The sequence below is a fragment of the Bubalus kerabau genome, chromosome 5, assembly GCF_029407905.1.
Source record: "Bubalus kerabau isolate K-KA32 ecotype Philippines breed swamp buffalo chromosome 5, PCC_UOA_SB_1v2, whole genome shotgun sequence".
In the NCBI taxonomy this organism is placed as follows: domain Eukaryota; kingdom Metazoa; phylum Chordata; class Mammalia; order Artiodactyla; family Bovidae; genus Bubalus; species Bubalus kerabau.
The window spans coordinates 12,189,060-12,207,724 of NC_073628.1; the positions used below are offsets into that span (position 1 = coordinate 12,189,060).

The window sequence follows — 18,665 nt, forward strand, 5'->3', positions numbered from 1 at the left end:
CCTAGGAATCTCCTCTCCAAAGAACACAGCAATAAATATCTCATGAAGTGGTTAGGAAGATGTCATGAAACCACGTGTGTCGAGCATGGCCCCTAGTATCCATTTTCATGATGTTCTTAGCCATTTTTTCTCCAAGTAGGCAAGATTCTCCATCTTCTCAGATGTCCATGCAGGTCAGTTTGGCTTTCCAACCAAGCTTCAGGGAAGAGATTATGGTTCAATTCTCTGTATTCTGAAAAGCTGCAAAGTCCACTCACCAAGGCCAATGATGAAAGTAAAGATTTTATCAAGACCTTTTTTTCCCCCCAGATCTTTTAGTGGTCTAAAGGGGAAAACTAGGGTAGCTTAGAGCATATATAATTAGGGGCTCCTGGTCACCACTACATGCTAAGAACCCAAACTTCCCTGAGTACTTGAAGCCAGGAAAGAAGCATGAAGTGGCTTGCACTCCTCAGGCTGGTGGCCTTCTCAGAGTGCATAGTCAAGTAAGTATGGGGACTGTAAGTCGCATCATATTCTTTTCTCAGACTTTTCTTTTCATCTGATTATTCTTCCACCCATCAGGTTTAGAAGGCAATGGAATATTTCCCTAAGAGTCTTAATGTTCAACTCTTACTGATAAGTAGCTTGCTATAGGAACTGTGGATCCCAAGGTCTTGGTGTAGTTTTGCATGGTTGCACAAATCTTGGGGTCCAATCATGTCACGACCTATTGAAAATGCAACTCCTTGCAACTGTTCAGTGCACAGTCTATGCAGATGTCGATGTGGTCCTGTGGAATAGCACTTTTCTACATTTTATTCAACATGTCCTCTTTTTTCCCTGTCTACTTCAGTGTGTATATGCCTATGTCTGCATCTCTGTATCACTGTCATTTATCTCTCCATCTCTTTGGAAGTCACTGGGAGTGTATTTCTCTTTCTGTTGTTTCTTTTAATTTTTCATTTGACACATCCTTCCTTCTCAAGCCTCTGGATTTCCCTTACTTGTTCCCTATATCTTGGATTCTTCTTTCAACTCTCTCTTCTCTGACAACTTGGAGAATGATACACTGTTTTATATCTGACAAGCAGTGTGACCACAGCCAACTCAGAAACCTCTTGCATTTCAAATTGCTCCCTTGTAAAAGAGAATAAGAATTCCCCTTCTACCTCCTTCCTTGAGGTTCTATGAGAAGGATAGTGTGGGATGGCAACAGCAATGTTAATGGCTGTCATTGTTGAGACTTCCTATTTATCAGGTACGTTATATCCATCACTTCTCTTATCCCCAAGATATTCTATTTGGAGGGTTTGTATTGTTACATTCCACCATTTTACTGAAGGGGATACTGAGACACCACATGGTCATATGGCTTATCCAAGATTGCAGAAAAGAACCTGTATTCAAATCTATGTCTTTGCCATGGTATAGGCATAAAATTCTGATAATAATGTACCTCATAAAAATTATTAGAAAGTACACAGGGCCATTACAATGACAGTTATACCTTAACACTGACAGCTAATTGTAGCATCTTCTTTGTTTTCTTTGTCAAATGCTCAGTGAAAGAATACCTCTAAGAAGACTGAAGACCATGAGAAAAACCCTCAGTGGGAAAAACATGCTGAAGGATTTCTTGAAGGAGCATCCTTACAGACGGTCCCAGATTTCTTTTCGTGGCTCAAAACTAACTATTTTTTTATTTTATTTTATTTTTAAACTTTACATAATTGTATTAGTTTTGCCAAATATCAAAATGAATCCACCACAGGTATACATGTGTTCCCCATCCTGAACCCTCCTCCCTCCTCCCTCCCCATTCCATCCCTCTGGGTCGTCCCAGTGAACCAGCCCCAAGCATCCAGTATCGTGCATCGAACCTGGACTGGCAACTCGTTTCATACATGATATTTTACAGGTTTCAATGCCATTCTCCCAAATCTTCCCACCCTCTCCCTCTCTCACAGAGTCCATAAGACTGTTCTATACATCAGTGTCTCTTTTGCTGTCTCATACACAGGGTTATTGTTACCATCTTTCTAAATTCCATATATATGCATTAGTATACTGTATTGGTGTTTTTCTTTCTGGCTTACTTCACTCTGTATAATAGGCTCCAGTTTCATCTACCTCATTAGGACTGATTCAAATGTATTCTTTTTAATGGCTGAGTAATACTCCATTGTGTATATGTACCACTGCTTTCTTATCCATTCATCTGCTGATGGACATCTAGGTTGCTTCCATGTCCTGGCTATTATAAACAGTGCTGCGATGAACATTGGGGTACACGTGTCTCTTTCCCTTCTGGTTTCCTCAGTGTGTATGCCCAGCAGTGGGATTGCTGGGTCATAAGGCAGTTCTATTTCCAGTTTTTTAAGGAATCTCCACACTGTTCTCCATAGTGGCTGTACTAGTTTGCATTCCCACCAACAGTGTAAGAGGGTTCCCTTTTCTCCATACCCTCTCCAGCATTTATTACTTGTAGACTTTTGGATCGCAGCCATTCTGACTGGTGTGAAATGGTACTTCATAGTGGTTTTGATTTGCATTTCTCTGATAATGAGTGATGTTGAGCATCTTTTCATGTGTTTGTTAACCATCTGTATGTCTTCTTTGGAGAAATGTCTATTTAGTTCTTTGGCCCATTTTTTGATTGGGTCATTGATTTTTCTGGAGTTGAGCTGTAGGAGTTGCTTGTATATTCTCGAGATTAGTTGTTTGTCAGTTGCTTCATTTGCTATTATCTTCTCCCATTCTGAAGGCTGTCTTTTCACCTTGCTAATAGTTTCCTTTGATGTGCAGAAGCTTTTAAGGTTAATTAGGTCCCATTTGTTTATTTTTGCCTTTATTTCCAATATTCTGGGAGATGGGTCATAGAGGATCCTGCTGTGATGTATGTCAGAGAGTGTTTTGCCTATGTTCTCCTCTAGGAGTTTTATAGTTTCTGGTCTTATGTTTAGATCTTTAATCCATTTTGAGTTTATTTTTGTGTATGGTGTTAGAAAGTGTTCTAGTTTCATTCTTTTACAAGTGGTTGACCAGATTTCCCAGCACCACTTGTTAAAGAGATTGTCTTTAATCCATTGTATATTCTTGCCTCCTTTGTTAAAGATAAGGTGTCCATATGTGCGTGGATTTATCTCTGGGCTTTCTATTTTGTTCCATTGATCTATATTTCTGTCTTTGTGTCAGTACCATACTGTCTTGATAACTGTGGCTTTGTAGTAGAGCCTGAAGTCAGGTAGGTTGATTCCTCCAGTTCCATTCTTCTTTCTCAAGATCGCTTTGGCTATTCGAGGTTTTTTGTATTTCCATACAAATTGCGAAATTATTTGTTCTAGTTCTGTGAAGAATGCTGTTGGTAGCTTGATAGGGATTGCATTGAATCTATAAATTGCTTTGGGTAGCATACTCATTTTCACTATATTGATTCTTCCAATCCATGAACATGGTATATTTCTCCATCTGTTAGTGTCCTCTTTGATTTCTTTCACCAGTGTTTTATAGTTTTCTATATATAGGTCTTTAGTTTCTTTAGGTAGATATATTCCTAAGTATTTTATTCTTTCCGTTGCAATGGTGAATGGAATTGTTTCCTTAATTTCTCTTTCTGTTTTCTCATTATTAGTGTATAGGAATGCAAGGGATTTCTGTGTGTTGATTTTATATCCTGCAACTTTACTATAGTCATTGATTAGTTCTAGTAATTTTCTGGTGGAGTCTTTAGGGTTTTCTATGTAGAGGATCATGTCATCTGCAAACAGTGAGAGCTTTACTTCTTCTTTTCCAATTTGGATTCCTTTTATTTCTTTTTCTGCTCTGATTGCTGTGGCCAAAACTTCCAAAACTATGTTGAATAGTAATGGTGAAAGTGGGCACCCTTGTCTTGTTCCTGACTTTAGAGGAAATGCTTTCAATTTTTCACCATTGAGGATAATGTTTGCTGTGGGTTTGTCATATATAGCTTTGATTATGTTGAGGTATGTTCCTTCTATTCCTGCTTTCTGGAGAGTTTTTATCATAAATGGATGTTGAATTTTGTCAAAGGCTTTCTCTACATCTATTGAGATAATCATATGGTTTTTATTTTTCAGTTTGTTAATGTGGTGTATTACAATGATTGATTTGCGGATATTGAAGAATCCTTGCATCCCTGGGATAAAGCCCACTTGGTCCTGGTGTATGATCTTTTTAATGTGTTGTTGGATTCTGATTGCTAGAATTTGTTAAGGATTTTTGCATCTATGTTCATCAGTGATATTGGCCTGTAGTTTTCTTTTTTTGTGGGATCTTTGTCAGGTTTTGGTATTAGGGTGATGGTGGCCTCATAGAATGAGTTTGGAAGTTTACCATCCTCTGCAATTTTCTGGAAGAGGTTGAGCAGGATAGGTGTTAACTCTTCTCTAAATTTTTGGTAGAATTCAGCTGTGAAGCCATCTGGACCTGGGCTTTTGTTTGCTGGAAGATTTCTGATTACAGTTTCAATTTCCGTGCTTGTGATGGGTCTGTTAAGATTTTCTATATCTTCCTGGTCGAGTTTTGGAAAGTTGTACTTTTCTAAGAATTTGTCCTTTCTTCCACGTTGTCCATTTTATTGGCATATAATTGTTGATAGTAGTCTCTTATGATCATTTGTATTTCTGTGTTGTCTGTTGTGATCTCTCCATTTTCATTTCTAATTTTATTGATTTGATTTTTCTCCCTTTGTTTCTTGATGAGTCTGGCTAATGGTTTGTCAATTTTATTTATCCTTTCAAAAAACCAGCTTTTGGTTTTGTTGATTTTTGCTATGATCTCTTTTGTTTCTTTTGCATTTATTTCTGCTCTAAGTTTTAAGATTTCTTTCCTTCTACTAACCCTGGGGTTCTTCATTTCTTCCTTTTCTAGTTGCTTTAGGTGTAGAGTTAGGTTATTTATTTGACTTTTTTCTTGTTTCTTGAGGTGTGCCTGTATTGCTATGAACTTTCCCCTTAGGACTGCTTTTACCGTGTCCCACAGGTTTTGGGTTGTTGTGTTTTCATTTTCATTCGTTTCTATGCAAATTTTGATTTCTTTTTTGATTTCTTCTGTGATTTGTTGGTTATTCAGCAGCGTGTTGTTCAGCCTCCATATGTTGGAATTTTTAATAGTTTTTCTCTTGTAATTGAGATCTAATCTTACTGCATTGTGGTCAGAAAAGATGCTTGGAATGATTTCTATTTTTTTGAATTTACCAAGGCTAGCTTTATGGCCCAGGATGTGATCTATCCTGGAGAAGGTTCCATGTGCGCTTGAGAAAAAGGTGAAATTCATTGTTTTGGGATGAAATGTCCTATAGATATCAATTAGGTCTAACTGGTCTATTGTATCATTTAAAGTTTGTGTTTCCTTGTTAATTTTCTGTTTAGTTGATCTATCCATAGGTGTGAGTGGGGTATTAAAGTCTCCCACTATTATTGTGTTATTGTTAATTTCTCCTTTCATACTTGGTAGCATTTGTCTTACATACTGCAGTGCTCCCGTGTTGGGTGCATATATATTTATAATTGTTATATCTTCTTCTTGGATTGATCCTTTGATCATTATGTAGCGACCATCTTTGTCTCTTTTCACAGTCTTTGTTTTAAAGTCTATTTTATCTGATATGAGTATTGCTACTCCTGCTTTCTTTTGGTCTCTATTTGCATGGAAAATCTTTTTCCAGCCCTTCACTTTCAGTCTGTATGTGTCCCCTGTTTTGAGGTGGGTCTCTTGTAGACAACATATGTAGGGGTCTTGTTTTTGTATCCATTCAGCCAGTCTTTGTCTTTTGGTTGGAGCATTCAACCCATTTACGTTTAAGGTAATTACTGATAAGTATGATCCCGTTTCCATTTACTTTATTGTTTTGGGTTTGAATTTATACACCATTTTTGTGTTTCCTGTCTAGAGAATATCCTTTAATATTGGAGAGCTGGTTTGGTGGTGCAGAATTCTCTCAGCTTTTGCTTGTCTGAAAAGCTTTTGATTTCTCCTTCATACTGGAATGAGATCCTTGCTGGGTACAATAATCTGGGCTGTAGGTTATTTTCTTTCATCACTTTAAGTATGTCTTGCCATTCCCTCCTGGCTTGAAGAGTTTCTATTGAAAGAGCAGCTGTTATCCTTATGGGTATTCCCTTGTGTGTTATTTGTTGTTTTTCCCTTGCTGCTTTTAATATTTGTTCTTTGTGTTTGATCTTTGTTAATTTGATTAATATGTGTCTTGGGGTGTTTCACCTTGGGTTTATCCTGTTTGGGACTCTCTGGATTTCTTGGACTTGGGTGATTATTTCCTTCCCCATTTTAGGGAAGTTTTCAACTATTATCTCCTCAAGTATTTTCTCATGGTCTTTCTTTTTGTCTTCTTCTTCTGGGACCCCTATGATTCGAATGTTGTAGCGTTTAATATTGTCCTGGAGGTCTCTGAGATTGTCCTCATTTCTTTTAATTCATTTTTTCTTTTATGCTCTCTGATTCATTTATTTCTACCATTCTATCTTCTAATTCACTAATCCTATCTTCTGCCTCTGTTATTCTACTATTTATTGCCTCCAGAGTGTTTTTAATTTCACTTATTGCATTATTCATTATATATTGACTCTTTTTTATTTCTTCTAAGTCCTTGTTAAACCTTTCTTGCATCTTCTCAATCCTTGCCTCCAGGCTATTTATCTGTGATTCCATTTTAATTTCAAGATTTTGGATCAATTTCACTATCATTATTCGGAATTCTTTATCAGGTAGATTCCCTATCTCTTCCTCTTTTGTTTGGTTTGGTGGGCATTTATCCTGTTCCTTTATCTGCTGGCTATTCCTCTGTCTCTTCATCTTGTTTAAATTGCTGAGTTTGGGGTGTCCTTTCTGTATTCTGGCAGTTTGTGGAGTTCTCTTTATTGTGGCGTTTGCTCACTGTGTGTGGGTTTGTACAGGTAGCTTGTCAAGGTTTCCTGGTTAGGGAAGCTTGTGTCGATGTTCTGGTGGATGGAGCTGTATTTCTTCTCTCTGGAGTGTAATGAAATGTCCAGTAATGAGTTATGAGATGTCTATGGTTTTGGGGTGACTTTGGGCAGCCTGTATCTTGAAGCTCAGGGCTGTGTTCCTTTGTTGCTGGAGAATTTGCTTGGTATGTCTTTCCCTGGAACTTGTTGGCCCTTGTGTGGTGCTTGGTTTCAGTGTCGGTATGGAGGCGTTTGATGAGCTCCTGTCAATTAATGTTCCTTGGAGTCAGGAGTTCCCTGGAGTCAGGGTTTGGACTTAAGCCTCCTACTTCCAGTTAACAGTCTTATTTTTACAGTAGTTTCAGAACTTCTCCTTCTATACAGCACTGTTGATAAAACATCTACGTTAAAGATGAAAAGTTTCTCTACTGTGAGGGTCACTCAGAGAGGTTCACAGCGTTACATGGAGAAGAGAAGTGGGAGGAGGGAGTTAGAGGTGACCCAAATGAGATGAGGTGGAGTCAATAGTGGAGAGGGTGGGCTAGCCAGTAGTCACTTCCTTATGTGCACTCCACAACTGGACCACTCAGAGATGTTCAGGGAGTTATACAGAGAAGAGAAGAAGGAGGCAGGAGACAGAGGTGGCCAGAAGGATAAAAGGGGGAAATGAAAAGGAGGGAGACAGATCCAGCCAGTAATCAGTTCCCTAAGTGTTCTCCACCATCTGGAATACACAGAAATTCACAGAGTTGGGTAGAGTAGAGAGGGGTTAGGGAGGAGATACAGGCGACCTGGTGGAGAAAACGGAGAGTCCAAAGGGAGAGAGAGCAGTCAAGCCAGTAATCTCGTTCCCTAGTGAAAAATGGATCCTGAGGATTGGGTTTTTTAAAGGTACAGAATTGGTAACAAATACATAAAAGCAAAAATTAAAAATCTAGAGTAGAGTTTGGAATTTCAAAAATGCGATGTTAATGAAAAGAAGGAAAAGAAAGAGAGAAAAAATGAACAAAGAAAAACAAACAAGGTCGCGAAAATTATAAAGAAACTACAGGTACAAAATTGATAACTAATACCAAAAAGCAAAAATTAAAAATCTAGAGTAGAGTTTGGAATTTCAAAAATACAATGTTAAAAAAAAAAAAGAAGAAGAAGAAGAAGAAAAATAAACAGAGAAAACAAACAATGTCACAAAAATTATAAAGAAAATACAGGTACAAAATTGATATCAAATACCAAAAAGCATAAATTAAAAATCTTGAATAGAGTTTGGAATTGCAGATATACAGTGTTATATAAAAGAAGAAGAGAAAGAAACAGAGGGAAAATATAAAGAAAAAAAAAGTCACAGAAATTATAAAAAAAACTATATGTACAAAATTGATAACATATACCAAAAGGCTAAAATTAAAAATCTAGAGTAGAGTTTGGAATTTCAAAAATACGATGTTAAAGAAAAGAAGAAGGAAAAGAAAGAGAAAAAACGAACAAAGAAAAACTAACAAGGTCGCGAAAATTATAAAGAAACTACAGGTACAAAATTGATAACTAATATCAAAAAGCAAAAGTTAAAAATCTAGAGTTTGGAATTTCAAAAATACAATGTTAAAAAAAAGAAGAAAAATAAAGAGAGAAAACAAACAAACCAACAAAAACCATGTCGCAAAAATTATAAAGAAAATACAGGTACAAAATTGATATCAAATACCAAAAAGCATATATTAAAAATCTTGAGTAGAGTTTGGAATTGCAGATATACGATGTTATACAAAAGAAGAAGAGAAAGAAACAGAGGAAAAAAAAGTCACAGAAATTATGAAAAAAACTATAGGTACAAAATTGATAACATATACCAAAAGGCTAAAATTAAAAATCTAGAGTAGAGTTTGGAATTTAAAAAATACAATGTTAAAGAAAAGAAGAAAAAGAAACAAACAAAACAAAACATGGTCAAAAAATTATAAAATATATATATGAAGTTTGCTGAAGAAGAAAAAAAATAGGGTCTTTTTTTTTTTTTTTTACAAAGTAATAGTTATAAAAGTGAAAATTAAAGGACAATAGAGGACTTAAATTTTTTTTTTTAAATTAAAAAAAAAAAGAAAAGAAAGAAAGAAAGATTGATCGTAAAAATAGTAAAAATATATCTAGGTCTTTCTCTGGTTTTGCTGTGAGTATTGTGGGTTCAGTTCATTTTTGGCTAGTTCCTTGGTCTGACTTATATTTCTCAAGATCTATAGGCCCCTTCCTATGTAGTCCGTAGTAACCACAGGGTTTTAATCTATGGCCTGTAGCTTCCAAGGCGTTTCCCTCTGTTATAGCTTCTTCTGTTTGCTGGTCTCTTCAGTGTCTGGTTCCCGCCCTGACACAAAGGGGATGGTGGAGGACACTATTTGTTTTTTTATTTTATTTAGGGTCACTTGTTCAGCCGCGCTGTGGGGAGGGAGGGAGGGATGCTGCAAACAGATAACATTGGCGTCCGCTCGCAGTGCCTCAGCCACACTGGGTCTGCCCCTGCTCACGGCGCGTGTAGCCTCCTTGCCCACACTGCCTGGGCTCTAGGTTGTTCCGCCGGGAACAATCAGAGGCCGGCCCTGGGCTGAGCTCCCAGGTCCAAGCTGCTCAGGTTCAGGCACTCGGGTAGTCCTCAGAGGCGCAGACTCGGTTGGGCCTGCGTTTTGTGCTCTTCCCAGATCCGAGCAGCTCAGGTGATGTGTTTGGCGGGCGCCAATGCTGCGACTTATCGCCTCCCCGCCACTCGGTTATCTGGGTGTAAAACCAACGCACCTTCTCAGGCAGATGTTGACCGTCCAGACCCCCAGGAAGTTTTAGTTAGCAAAGAAGCCTGCTTACAGTTTTATAGATAGTGTCTCTCTTGGGCTGCGGTTGCCCCCTTACGGCTCTGGCTGCCTGTCACCGGAGGGGGAAGGTCTGCAACCGGCTATCTCTGTTCAGTCCTTTGTTCTGTGTGCGGGCCTGGCGGTGTCTTAGGTTAGGGCTGGCTTTTCGCGTGGTAGATATCCCACAGTCTGGTTTGCTAGCCCAAATTATTTCGCTCAGATAGCGCTCAGGACATTCGGGCCGATTCTTACTCTAAGGGACACAGCCCGCGCCGCGCTTCCCTGCCCAGCCCCCGCTTGCTAATGCCATGTGCAGGGGTCTGCACTGCTTCTCTGCTGGGGGAGTTACCGTAGGGCTCACAATCTGCGATTTTAATTGTTTATTTTTTTTTCTTCTCCCTTTTATGTTGCCCTCTGTGCTTCCAAAGCTCGGCACAGATTTGGCAGTGGGAAGGTTTCCTGGTGTTTGGAAACTTCTCTCTTTTTAAGACTCCCTTCCCGGGACGGAACTCCGTCCCTCCCTCTTTTGTCTCTTTTTTTGTCTTTTATATTTTTTCCTACCTCCTTTTGAAGAGTTGGGTTGCTTTTCTGGGTGCCTGATGTCCTCTGCCGGCATTCAGAAGTTGTTTTGTGGAATTTACTCGACGTTTAAATGCTTTTTTGATGAATTTGTGGGGGAGAAAGTGTTCTCCCCGTCCTACTCCTCCGCCATCTTGGCTCCTCCCCAAAACTAACTATTAACTCGCTGAGAAACATCATGGATGTGAGTATTTTAGGAGGATGGTGCTCCACAGTGCCCCCTTGTTCTCTAGCCAGGCATGGGGCTCATCTGGATGTGCCAGGTGGGATGTTGGGGTTGGGCTTCCTGCAGGAGGCAAAGATACTGGAAAACAGGGACCCCAACCAGAGGAGAAGGCACTCTCATCCTCAACTGTTGGTCTTGGTGACTGGGCCTGGCAATTACCAGGTGGCAGGTAAATATTTATTTCTCTGTCAAACATGTGTCATTAGTTTGATGGCGATTGTTCCTTCTGAACTACATGAGCCACTCAGCTACAGATCAAGAGTGAGTCATCACTGATCAAAAGGTAGAACCAACTGCAAAGCAATTGTGAATCCCCAGGCAGAGGAATTCAGTTTCCACAGATGCAAGAATGACAGCAGTAAAAAGTTACTGAATCTGTATTCCATGTATGGCCATAACGATCACTGTGGTCACTGTTTTCAGATTAGACAAAGGGCTTATTTTGTTTTCAAGAATGCCCATGCCAGCCTGAGAGCTAGGCAAAGGGTAAATACATGTCAAATGAAAGGGTCACCTGTGTGGTGTTGATTAGATGTGGTCTGAGTTTAGAGGGAGTGGCTGGGGTTGATCAAGAAGGAGCACCTGGAGAAGGGGCTGCTAAGGCTGGGTTTGAAGAGATTACAGAGCTTCTCAAATGAAGGCACCAGGACCTCCTTGGGTGTCCAGCGGTCCTTGAGGCCCAGTGGTTATGCCTCTGGGCTTCCCATGCAGGAGGTACCACTTCAACGCCTGGTCATAGAGTCAATATCCTACATACAATGTAGCACAGGAAAAATATATCAAATGCAAATACGTCTGTGACCAAAGTCTATGAGGTGCATAGTGGTTAGAAAGTGATCTCAAGAGATATGTGACACCCAGAGGGAGGCATCAGTGTGGGAATAGAGGGTAGCCAGTTCTGCACTAACCCACTCCCTCCTTCTCCCTGTAGTTGGTCTACGTGGGTAACCTCACCATTGGAACACCCCCTCAGGAATTCCAGGTTATCTTTGACACAGCCTCATCTGACTTGTGGGTGCCCCCCATCTTTTGCACCAGTCCAGCGTGTTGTGAGTACAGATACCCGCTACCGGACCATCCTTCACTTGCCCCGCTGCCCTGTTTTCCACCCTTGGCACCTGATGAAACTCATCTCTTGTTTCTGCAGCTACACACATTAGGTTCAGACATCTTCAGTCTTCCACCTTCCAGCCTACCCATAAGACCTTCACCATCAATCATGGATCTGGGAGAATGAATGGAGTTGTTGCTTATGACACACTTTGGGTAACAGTGTAACAAATGCTGAGTCAGGACTGGCTATGTAGTGACCAGGGCTTGCAAAACAGATGCAGGATAATCTGGCAGGACCCTTCCCAGCCTAATTCCCATATATATTGGCCATCATATCCATAGGATATATTTCTGGGGAGGCAGTGCCTGTGGTGACACAGGAGTAAACAAATTAGCTGACCCAGAGAGTGGCTTGAGGTGTGGACTTGCAGCTCCTCTGCCCATGAGCAGTTCAAGGTTCATTTTGCTGGGAGAGAGAAGAAGGGATAAAAGCACCCACTTTTATATTCACAGACTGTTCCAGGCACTTTCAGGTGATAACTGGTTTAATCCAGCAACAACCCCACACAGCAGTTACTCTGATTAGCTCATGAGACATATGAGGAAACTGAAGTACAGACCGCAAGGGACTTGCTGAGGGCACACATGTGGTAAAATGTGGAGTTAGGCTGGCTTTTCAGGATTGAAGTTGCTGTTGGATGTTTGGGGACAGGATAAAACTGATCTGAGGGCCCTGGTGGCAGTCAAGGGCTTCAGGTATCCAGAGTGCTAAACTGGGGGCCTGAGAAGTCAAGGGGCCTGATAAATGAGTTCTCACTCTAGAGGACCCTTGAGAGTCTAATAAACCTATGACCTGCCTCCCCCAAAATGCCTGAGTAGTTCCCCCCTCTCTCTTTCTCTCTCATACACATTCACATAAATATACACGTATCCCCAAAAGTGAATTCCTCAGGCAGTAATTTCATAGAACCCAGAAGCAAGATTGTGTTTTAAGCTTCTGTCTTCCTGGACAGATGCAGAATGCACAGTACATTACAGAGAATGCAGTCCATTCCTGTCATTAGGTCACAGTGATGCAAAAGAGAAGGTTATCTTGCTCTCATTCATTTTGTCCATAAGGTGGCACCAATGGGACCTGGCCTGACTCTTGGCTGCCCCACCTGTACAGAAGCCACAAGGCCAATTTGACTCACTCAGGTGGTGGTTTTCAGAGGGTCAGATGTTTTAAAATTCACAGCCTCTCTCAAGTGGAACCCAGATTCCCCTCCCAGCTTTGTCTAACAATCTGTGGGTCACCACAGATAGAGCCCAGCCTCAATTCTTCTCTGAGGATCTAATGGCAATGCATCCCAGGCCAGTCCTAGCCCCACTTCACATATCTGTAAGTGGGATCACTGTTCTCTCCCACAGATTGGGGACCTTGAAAGTCCTGACCAGCCGTTCGGTCTAAGCATGGTGGAATACAGGCTTGAAGGCAGAACTTATGATGGCGTCTTTGGCTTGAACTACCCCAACATATCCTTCTCTAGAGCCATCCCCATCTTTGACAAGCTGAAGAATCAGGGTGCCATTTCTGAGCCTGTTTTTGCCTTCTACTTGAGCAAGTAAGTCTGAGATGGACAATCACTTTCTCCAAATTAGCTGTAAGTTGCTTTCAGTTGCATGAAAATTATAGAACACTTGCTAAAGAAGTATCCTGAGATATAATCTAACCCAGGATAACTATGGCCCCCGGGCCCTACCTGGCATCACTACTGGCTTTTATAAATAAAATTATTGGAACACAATCCTACTCCTGGGCTCAAGATCAGTAAATTGGTCTCTGGGGGTGTGTGAGGAGGAAGGCTAATTGAAGGCAACAGGAAACAAGTTGAAGGAAAAGGCATTAGGATTTGCTTATGAATTTGATAAGGAAGGAAAGAGAAGGATGGTGGATATCTTTCCCTCCTCATTAGCATTTCACTGGGAGCCCAGGACCAGCTGCACAATTTGTGGAGCCAGTGAGAAATGAAAGTGTGGGACACAAAAGTGTGGGACCCCTTGTTCAAGAAATATTAGGCATTTTAAGACAGGGAGAGCAGAGTTGGGGTCCCTTCTGAGTGTGAGACCCTCTGGACAGTAGAGCTCACAGGCCAGCAGAGCCAACTCTGGGTGACCTGAACCCACACCCTTAGAACTCCCAGGCCTTGATTTTCCTGAAAAATGACAAGATGGACAAGGGGAAAGCCAAAATACTTCAGCACCCTGTCCTCTGAGGGTGTCTGAGCACTCAGGTCACAGGAGATCCAGGGCATCTTCAGAAGACATAGTGGGTGGAGCCCAGACAAGTGATTTAACTTCTAACCTCCTCTGTGCCACTCATTGGCCAGTAACAGACCTCAGTCTGGATCTCAATCTCTCCTAGACACTATTTCTGCATTTGTACATGGGGACCTTATTAGGTAGGGCCTTGATGGGTGGACCAGCACAGCTCTCAGACGGTGCTGTTGTTACTGTCCTCCAAGGATCCCAGCCTCTCTTCTCTACAGAGACAAGCGGGAGGGCAATGTGGTGGTTTGGTGGGGTGGACCACTGCTACTACAAGGGAGAGCTCAATTGGGTACCATTGATTGAAGCAGGTGACTGGAGTGTACACACGGACCAGTGAGCCTCACCCTCTGAGGGTCAGCCTAAGTGGTGTTCCCACTACTGTACATGGACACAGGCAGACACACACAAATACATCTTAAACATACAATCACACAGACATATACACCACCCACAACGACACAGACAGACACACAGACACATGGAAACACACAAGCAGACACATATAAACCTTCACAGAGACACATAAGAACATGCATAGCTAGTCAGAGACACACAAGCACTCACAGAGACACATACAAACACACATACAAACAAACACACAAGCACATAAATACACAAACAACCCATGGGCTCATAATACCCAGGCCTTCTGAGAAAGGCTCTGACCATGGTTCTAAAAGGGTCCAAGAGGTCTGTGCAGCTGGGAGAGGGCTGCACCCGCTGCCCTGTGAGGCGTGGAGCATGGTTAGAGGACTCTATAATGCGGAGAACAGAGGATCAGGGAGAATTTCTCCAGCCTGAACAGAGTTATGATAAGATGACCAACTGTCCAGGGCTACCTAGGAAATAGGAAGTTCTCAGTACAGATAAATGTCATTTTAAAAACAGGGACAGTGAGAAAATGGGGAAAACTTGTCTTCTTAGGGAGCAACTACCCAGCAGTGGAGAGAGGTTGGCTGCAGTCTTAAGACGTGAAAACAACTAATAAAAAAGACATTCCATGTTCTTGGGCACACAGTGGGGCAGGGTCTATAACAGAGAATCAGGAAGGTGGGATACAGGAGTGACCTGAGGACAAGAGGCATAATTGATAGGATTCTGTGTGATACCCTCAGACAAAAGCTGACCTGTCCTTTGGTGTTTCTGTGGGCTAGTCATGTATTTCCTGGCCAGGGTCTCAGGGTCTGAGCTGGTTGTAGGAGCAGTGCTGGGAGACACCCTCTCCCAGAGGAGCCCCTCTCTCCTGCACACTCTGTGTGCAACCCGTTGTTTGTTCCCCACCAGATACAGCTCTCTGGAGGTTTCTTATTGATTTCTCAGTCTTTGTTCACTCATTGAACAGACAAGCATTGAGCATTCACTGTGTGCCAGGCACTTTAGGGATGCAAGGAGATTAAAACTCACCCTCACATTTAAGAAGGCAGATGTACATGAAGTGACTCGCCCACATAGTGAATTGTGACTTTGGTACATGCTAGACATGAGGAGGAGAAGGCAATGGCAACCCACTATAGTACTCTTGCCTGGAAAATCCCAGTGATGGCGGAGCCTGGTGGGCTGCCCTTTATGAATTCTACGAGAGTCAGACACGACTGAAGTGAGTCAGCAGCAGCAACAGCAGCAGACACGAGGAAGGGTCTACAGAGAGAGACCAAGACAGGAGACTGATAAACACCAGGGCAAAGGCTTCCCGAAAACAATACAATTAAGGTGGAATCTGGAAGATGAGAAGAAATTTGCTAGTCAAAGTGCAGTGGAGTCTTCTAGGAAGGAAGACCAGCTTGTGTCAAGGTACAAAATATCCTGGTGCATTCAAGTACTGCATTCGAGAATGTCAAGAAAGGTGCTGTGTTGAGAGCAAAGGAAAAGAGGGCAAGAGATGAAGGGCTGTTTAGGAGACTGTCGGGAAGGGGGCAATTCTGGGGAGAATCTGAGTGACCTGATGCTCTCTTTCTTCCATTGTCTCTCACTATCTCCATGAAAAGAAAGGTTATTGCTTTTTCTGATGGCTGTGAGGCCCTTGTGGACACTGGGACATCACATATTGAAGCCCCAGGAAGACTGGTCAATAACATACAGAAGCTCATCAGCGCCAGGCTACGGGGTTCCAAGGTGAAGGGTCATGCCCCAGGGTTACTTCCAGTCTCCAAACACAAAAGGAACTCCAGGGCCAATCTCTCACCCTCTCTCTCTAACTGCACTACGTTTATTGTTCTGTGGTCAATACCCTTCCCTCTATTATCTTCACCATCAATGGCATCAACTACCCAGTGCCAGTTCGAGCCTACATCCTCAGGGTGAGGGGACAATATTGAGGGTTGGTTCTCAAACTGGAGTTTGTAGGAACCGTTGGGCTACTGCTGGGAGGAGTGTGCCCTCTGGAGGCCATGTCACACCATTGCAGATGCTGCTGAGCCCTGTGGCTGGGCTGGTGTCTCCCACAAAACCAATCACTTGAAAGTAAAGGGCTGTGTGGGACACTGATCTTCCTGAAATAAATGTGGAGATATCACACCATATGGTATGGTGAGAGTCAGGCAGAGGGGAATACTAAGGTCCTCAGTCCTCAAAGAGCTTCAATTCAATCTGAACTCAGAGGTGCATGAACATGAAATTCAGCACAGCAGTCCGTGAAATAGGCCATGTTACAAGGAGAATGGCTGGGGACAGTCCCAGTGTGATGTCCCAGCATAAGTTCACAGTCTCCCTTCCCTTCTCAAAGCTTTCCTGGTTTGAATGATAAATTACATGGTCAGCCTAGTTCTCGGCTGCATCTTCCCCTTGCTCTGGCCAGGTGCCTCCTTTGTGAGTTGGGATACCTGTCCCCTCTGTGGGGAGGTTGGATGCTAATGTGAATAAAGGGTAAACAGTGACTGCTCAGCCCACACATAAGGTGGAGGCTTCATGTCAGCTCCCTGCGAGAGTTCAGAGCAGGCTGATGGGCTCAAACAAGGCTTTGAGGAAGAGAGGGAATTTTAGGAATTCTAAAACCACAAACTCATTGAGCCATATGGAAGGTTGCTTGGTTCTAGGCAAAACTGCACTGGATTCCATGCAAATGGCATCTCAAGGTGGTCTGCACTGGGGCACTGGGGACTTACTAGGGGTGATGAGGGCTACGGACTGACCAGTGGGGCTGGGGAACCAGAGTACCTTACCCACCCATGCCTGGAGTGGCCAAAGAGGGTGAGTGTGGGACGAAAGAGGCTTCTCAGATTTCCTGAGTTAAGTCTTCAAGAACGTGTTGTGGGCACTGCTCTATTTAAGATGGATAACCAACAATGAGTTTCTTTGTAGCACAGGGAACTCCCCTCAGTTATATGACAGCCTGGATGGGAGGGGTGTCTTTGGGACCAGGATAGCCGGATACATACGGTTGAGCCCCTTTACTATCCACATGAAACTCAGAATATTGTTAATCAGCTATACTCCAATACAAAATAGAGTTTGATAATAAAGTATGGATTGTGGGGATGCAGGAGGAGAACCAGCATTCTCTGCAGAGAAAACAAAGGGCAGGAGTCAGAAGGAAAGAAACAGGGAGTGAGGAGAGCTATGGACACACTTGTTCTTTTCTAAATAATTATATTGAAGTGTGGCTAATCTGCTGCTGCTGCTGCTGCTAAGTCGCTTCAGCTGTGTTCGAAGTCACACAGGGGTTGATTCTGTGCGAACCCATAACGGCAGCCCACCAGGCTCCCCCTTCCTGGGATTCTCCAGGCAAGAACACTGGAGTGGGTTGCCATTTCCTTCCCCAATGCATGAAAGTAAAAAGTGAAAGTGAAAAGTGAGGGTATGGGGAGGGAGGAGGGTTCAGGATGGGGAACACAGGTATACCTGTGGCGGATTCATTTCGATATTTGGCAAAATTAATACAATATTGTAAAGTTAAAAAAAAAAAAAAGAATGTGAAAAGTGAAAGTGAAGTCTCTCAGTTGTATCCGACTCTTAGCAACCGCATGGACTGCAGCCTACCAGGCTCCTCCCTCCATGGGATTTTCCAGGCAGGAGTACTGGAGTGGGGTGCCATTGCCTTCAGTGTTGCATTAAGTTCTGCTGCAGAGCAATGTGACCCAGTTATACACATAAAATTATATTTTTTCTTATTCTTTTTCATGTGGTTTATCACTGAGTATTGAATATAGTTCCTTACGCTCTACAGTAGGACTTTGTTGTTTATCATTCCTCTGTTTCCCCAACTCCCAGTCCTCCTCTCCCCCACACCCTTCCTCATGGCAACCTCATGTCTTGGCCCTCTTTGGTTTTAGATAAACTCTCATATACCCTACTGCTGAGAAAACCCGTTGATGCTTACCAAAAGAGGGAAATAAAACAAAGAATTGAGCTGGGTCTGGATATTGGGGGGAGTCACCAAGGTCTCATGCTGACTGGTGTGTGTCTCTGACTTCCCCAGGATTCTAGAGGTCACTGTTATACCGCCTTTAAAGAGAGCAAATTGAGTCCATCTACAGAGACCTGGATCCTGGGTGACGTCTTCCTGAGGCAGTGCTTCTCATTTTATGATTGAGGAAATGACAGGATTGGCCTGGCACAGGCAGTGCAAATTCTTGGAGTGGTTCAGGAATCAGTAAGGCTGTTCCTAACACACACTCACGCACACTTTGGGCACTCCTGCCCAGGATGCTGGTGAACTGTATTTGGTGGTCTGTACACCCTATTCTCAGCAAAGAATAAAGGATTTCACTCTTAATGGTGCTGAAATAAATGTTGCCTCTG

At 42.4% G+C, this 18,665-nt stretch overlaps 1 protein-coding gene across 1 annotated transcript; it reads left to right on the plus strand.

Moving 5' to 3' along the window:
* Positions 1-432: 432 nt before the first annotated feature.
* On the plus strand, positions 433-18,456 carry LOC129652467 (pregnancy-associated glycoprotein 1-like). The gene is made up of 9 exons (XM_055581131.1): positions 433-485; positions 1,552-1,679; positions 10,501-10,523; positions 11,497-11,614; positions 11,713-11,831; positions 13,029-13,222; positions 15,899-16,039; positions 16,126-16,225; positions 18,343-18,456. The coding sequence occupies exons 1-9, from the start codon at positions 433-435 to the stop codon at positions 18,454-18,456; spliced, it is 990 nt and encodes a 329-aa protein (XP_055437106.1).
* The last annotated feature ends 209 nt before the right edge of the window (positions 18,457-18,665 follow it).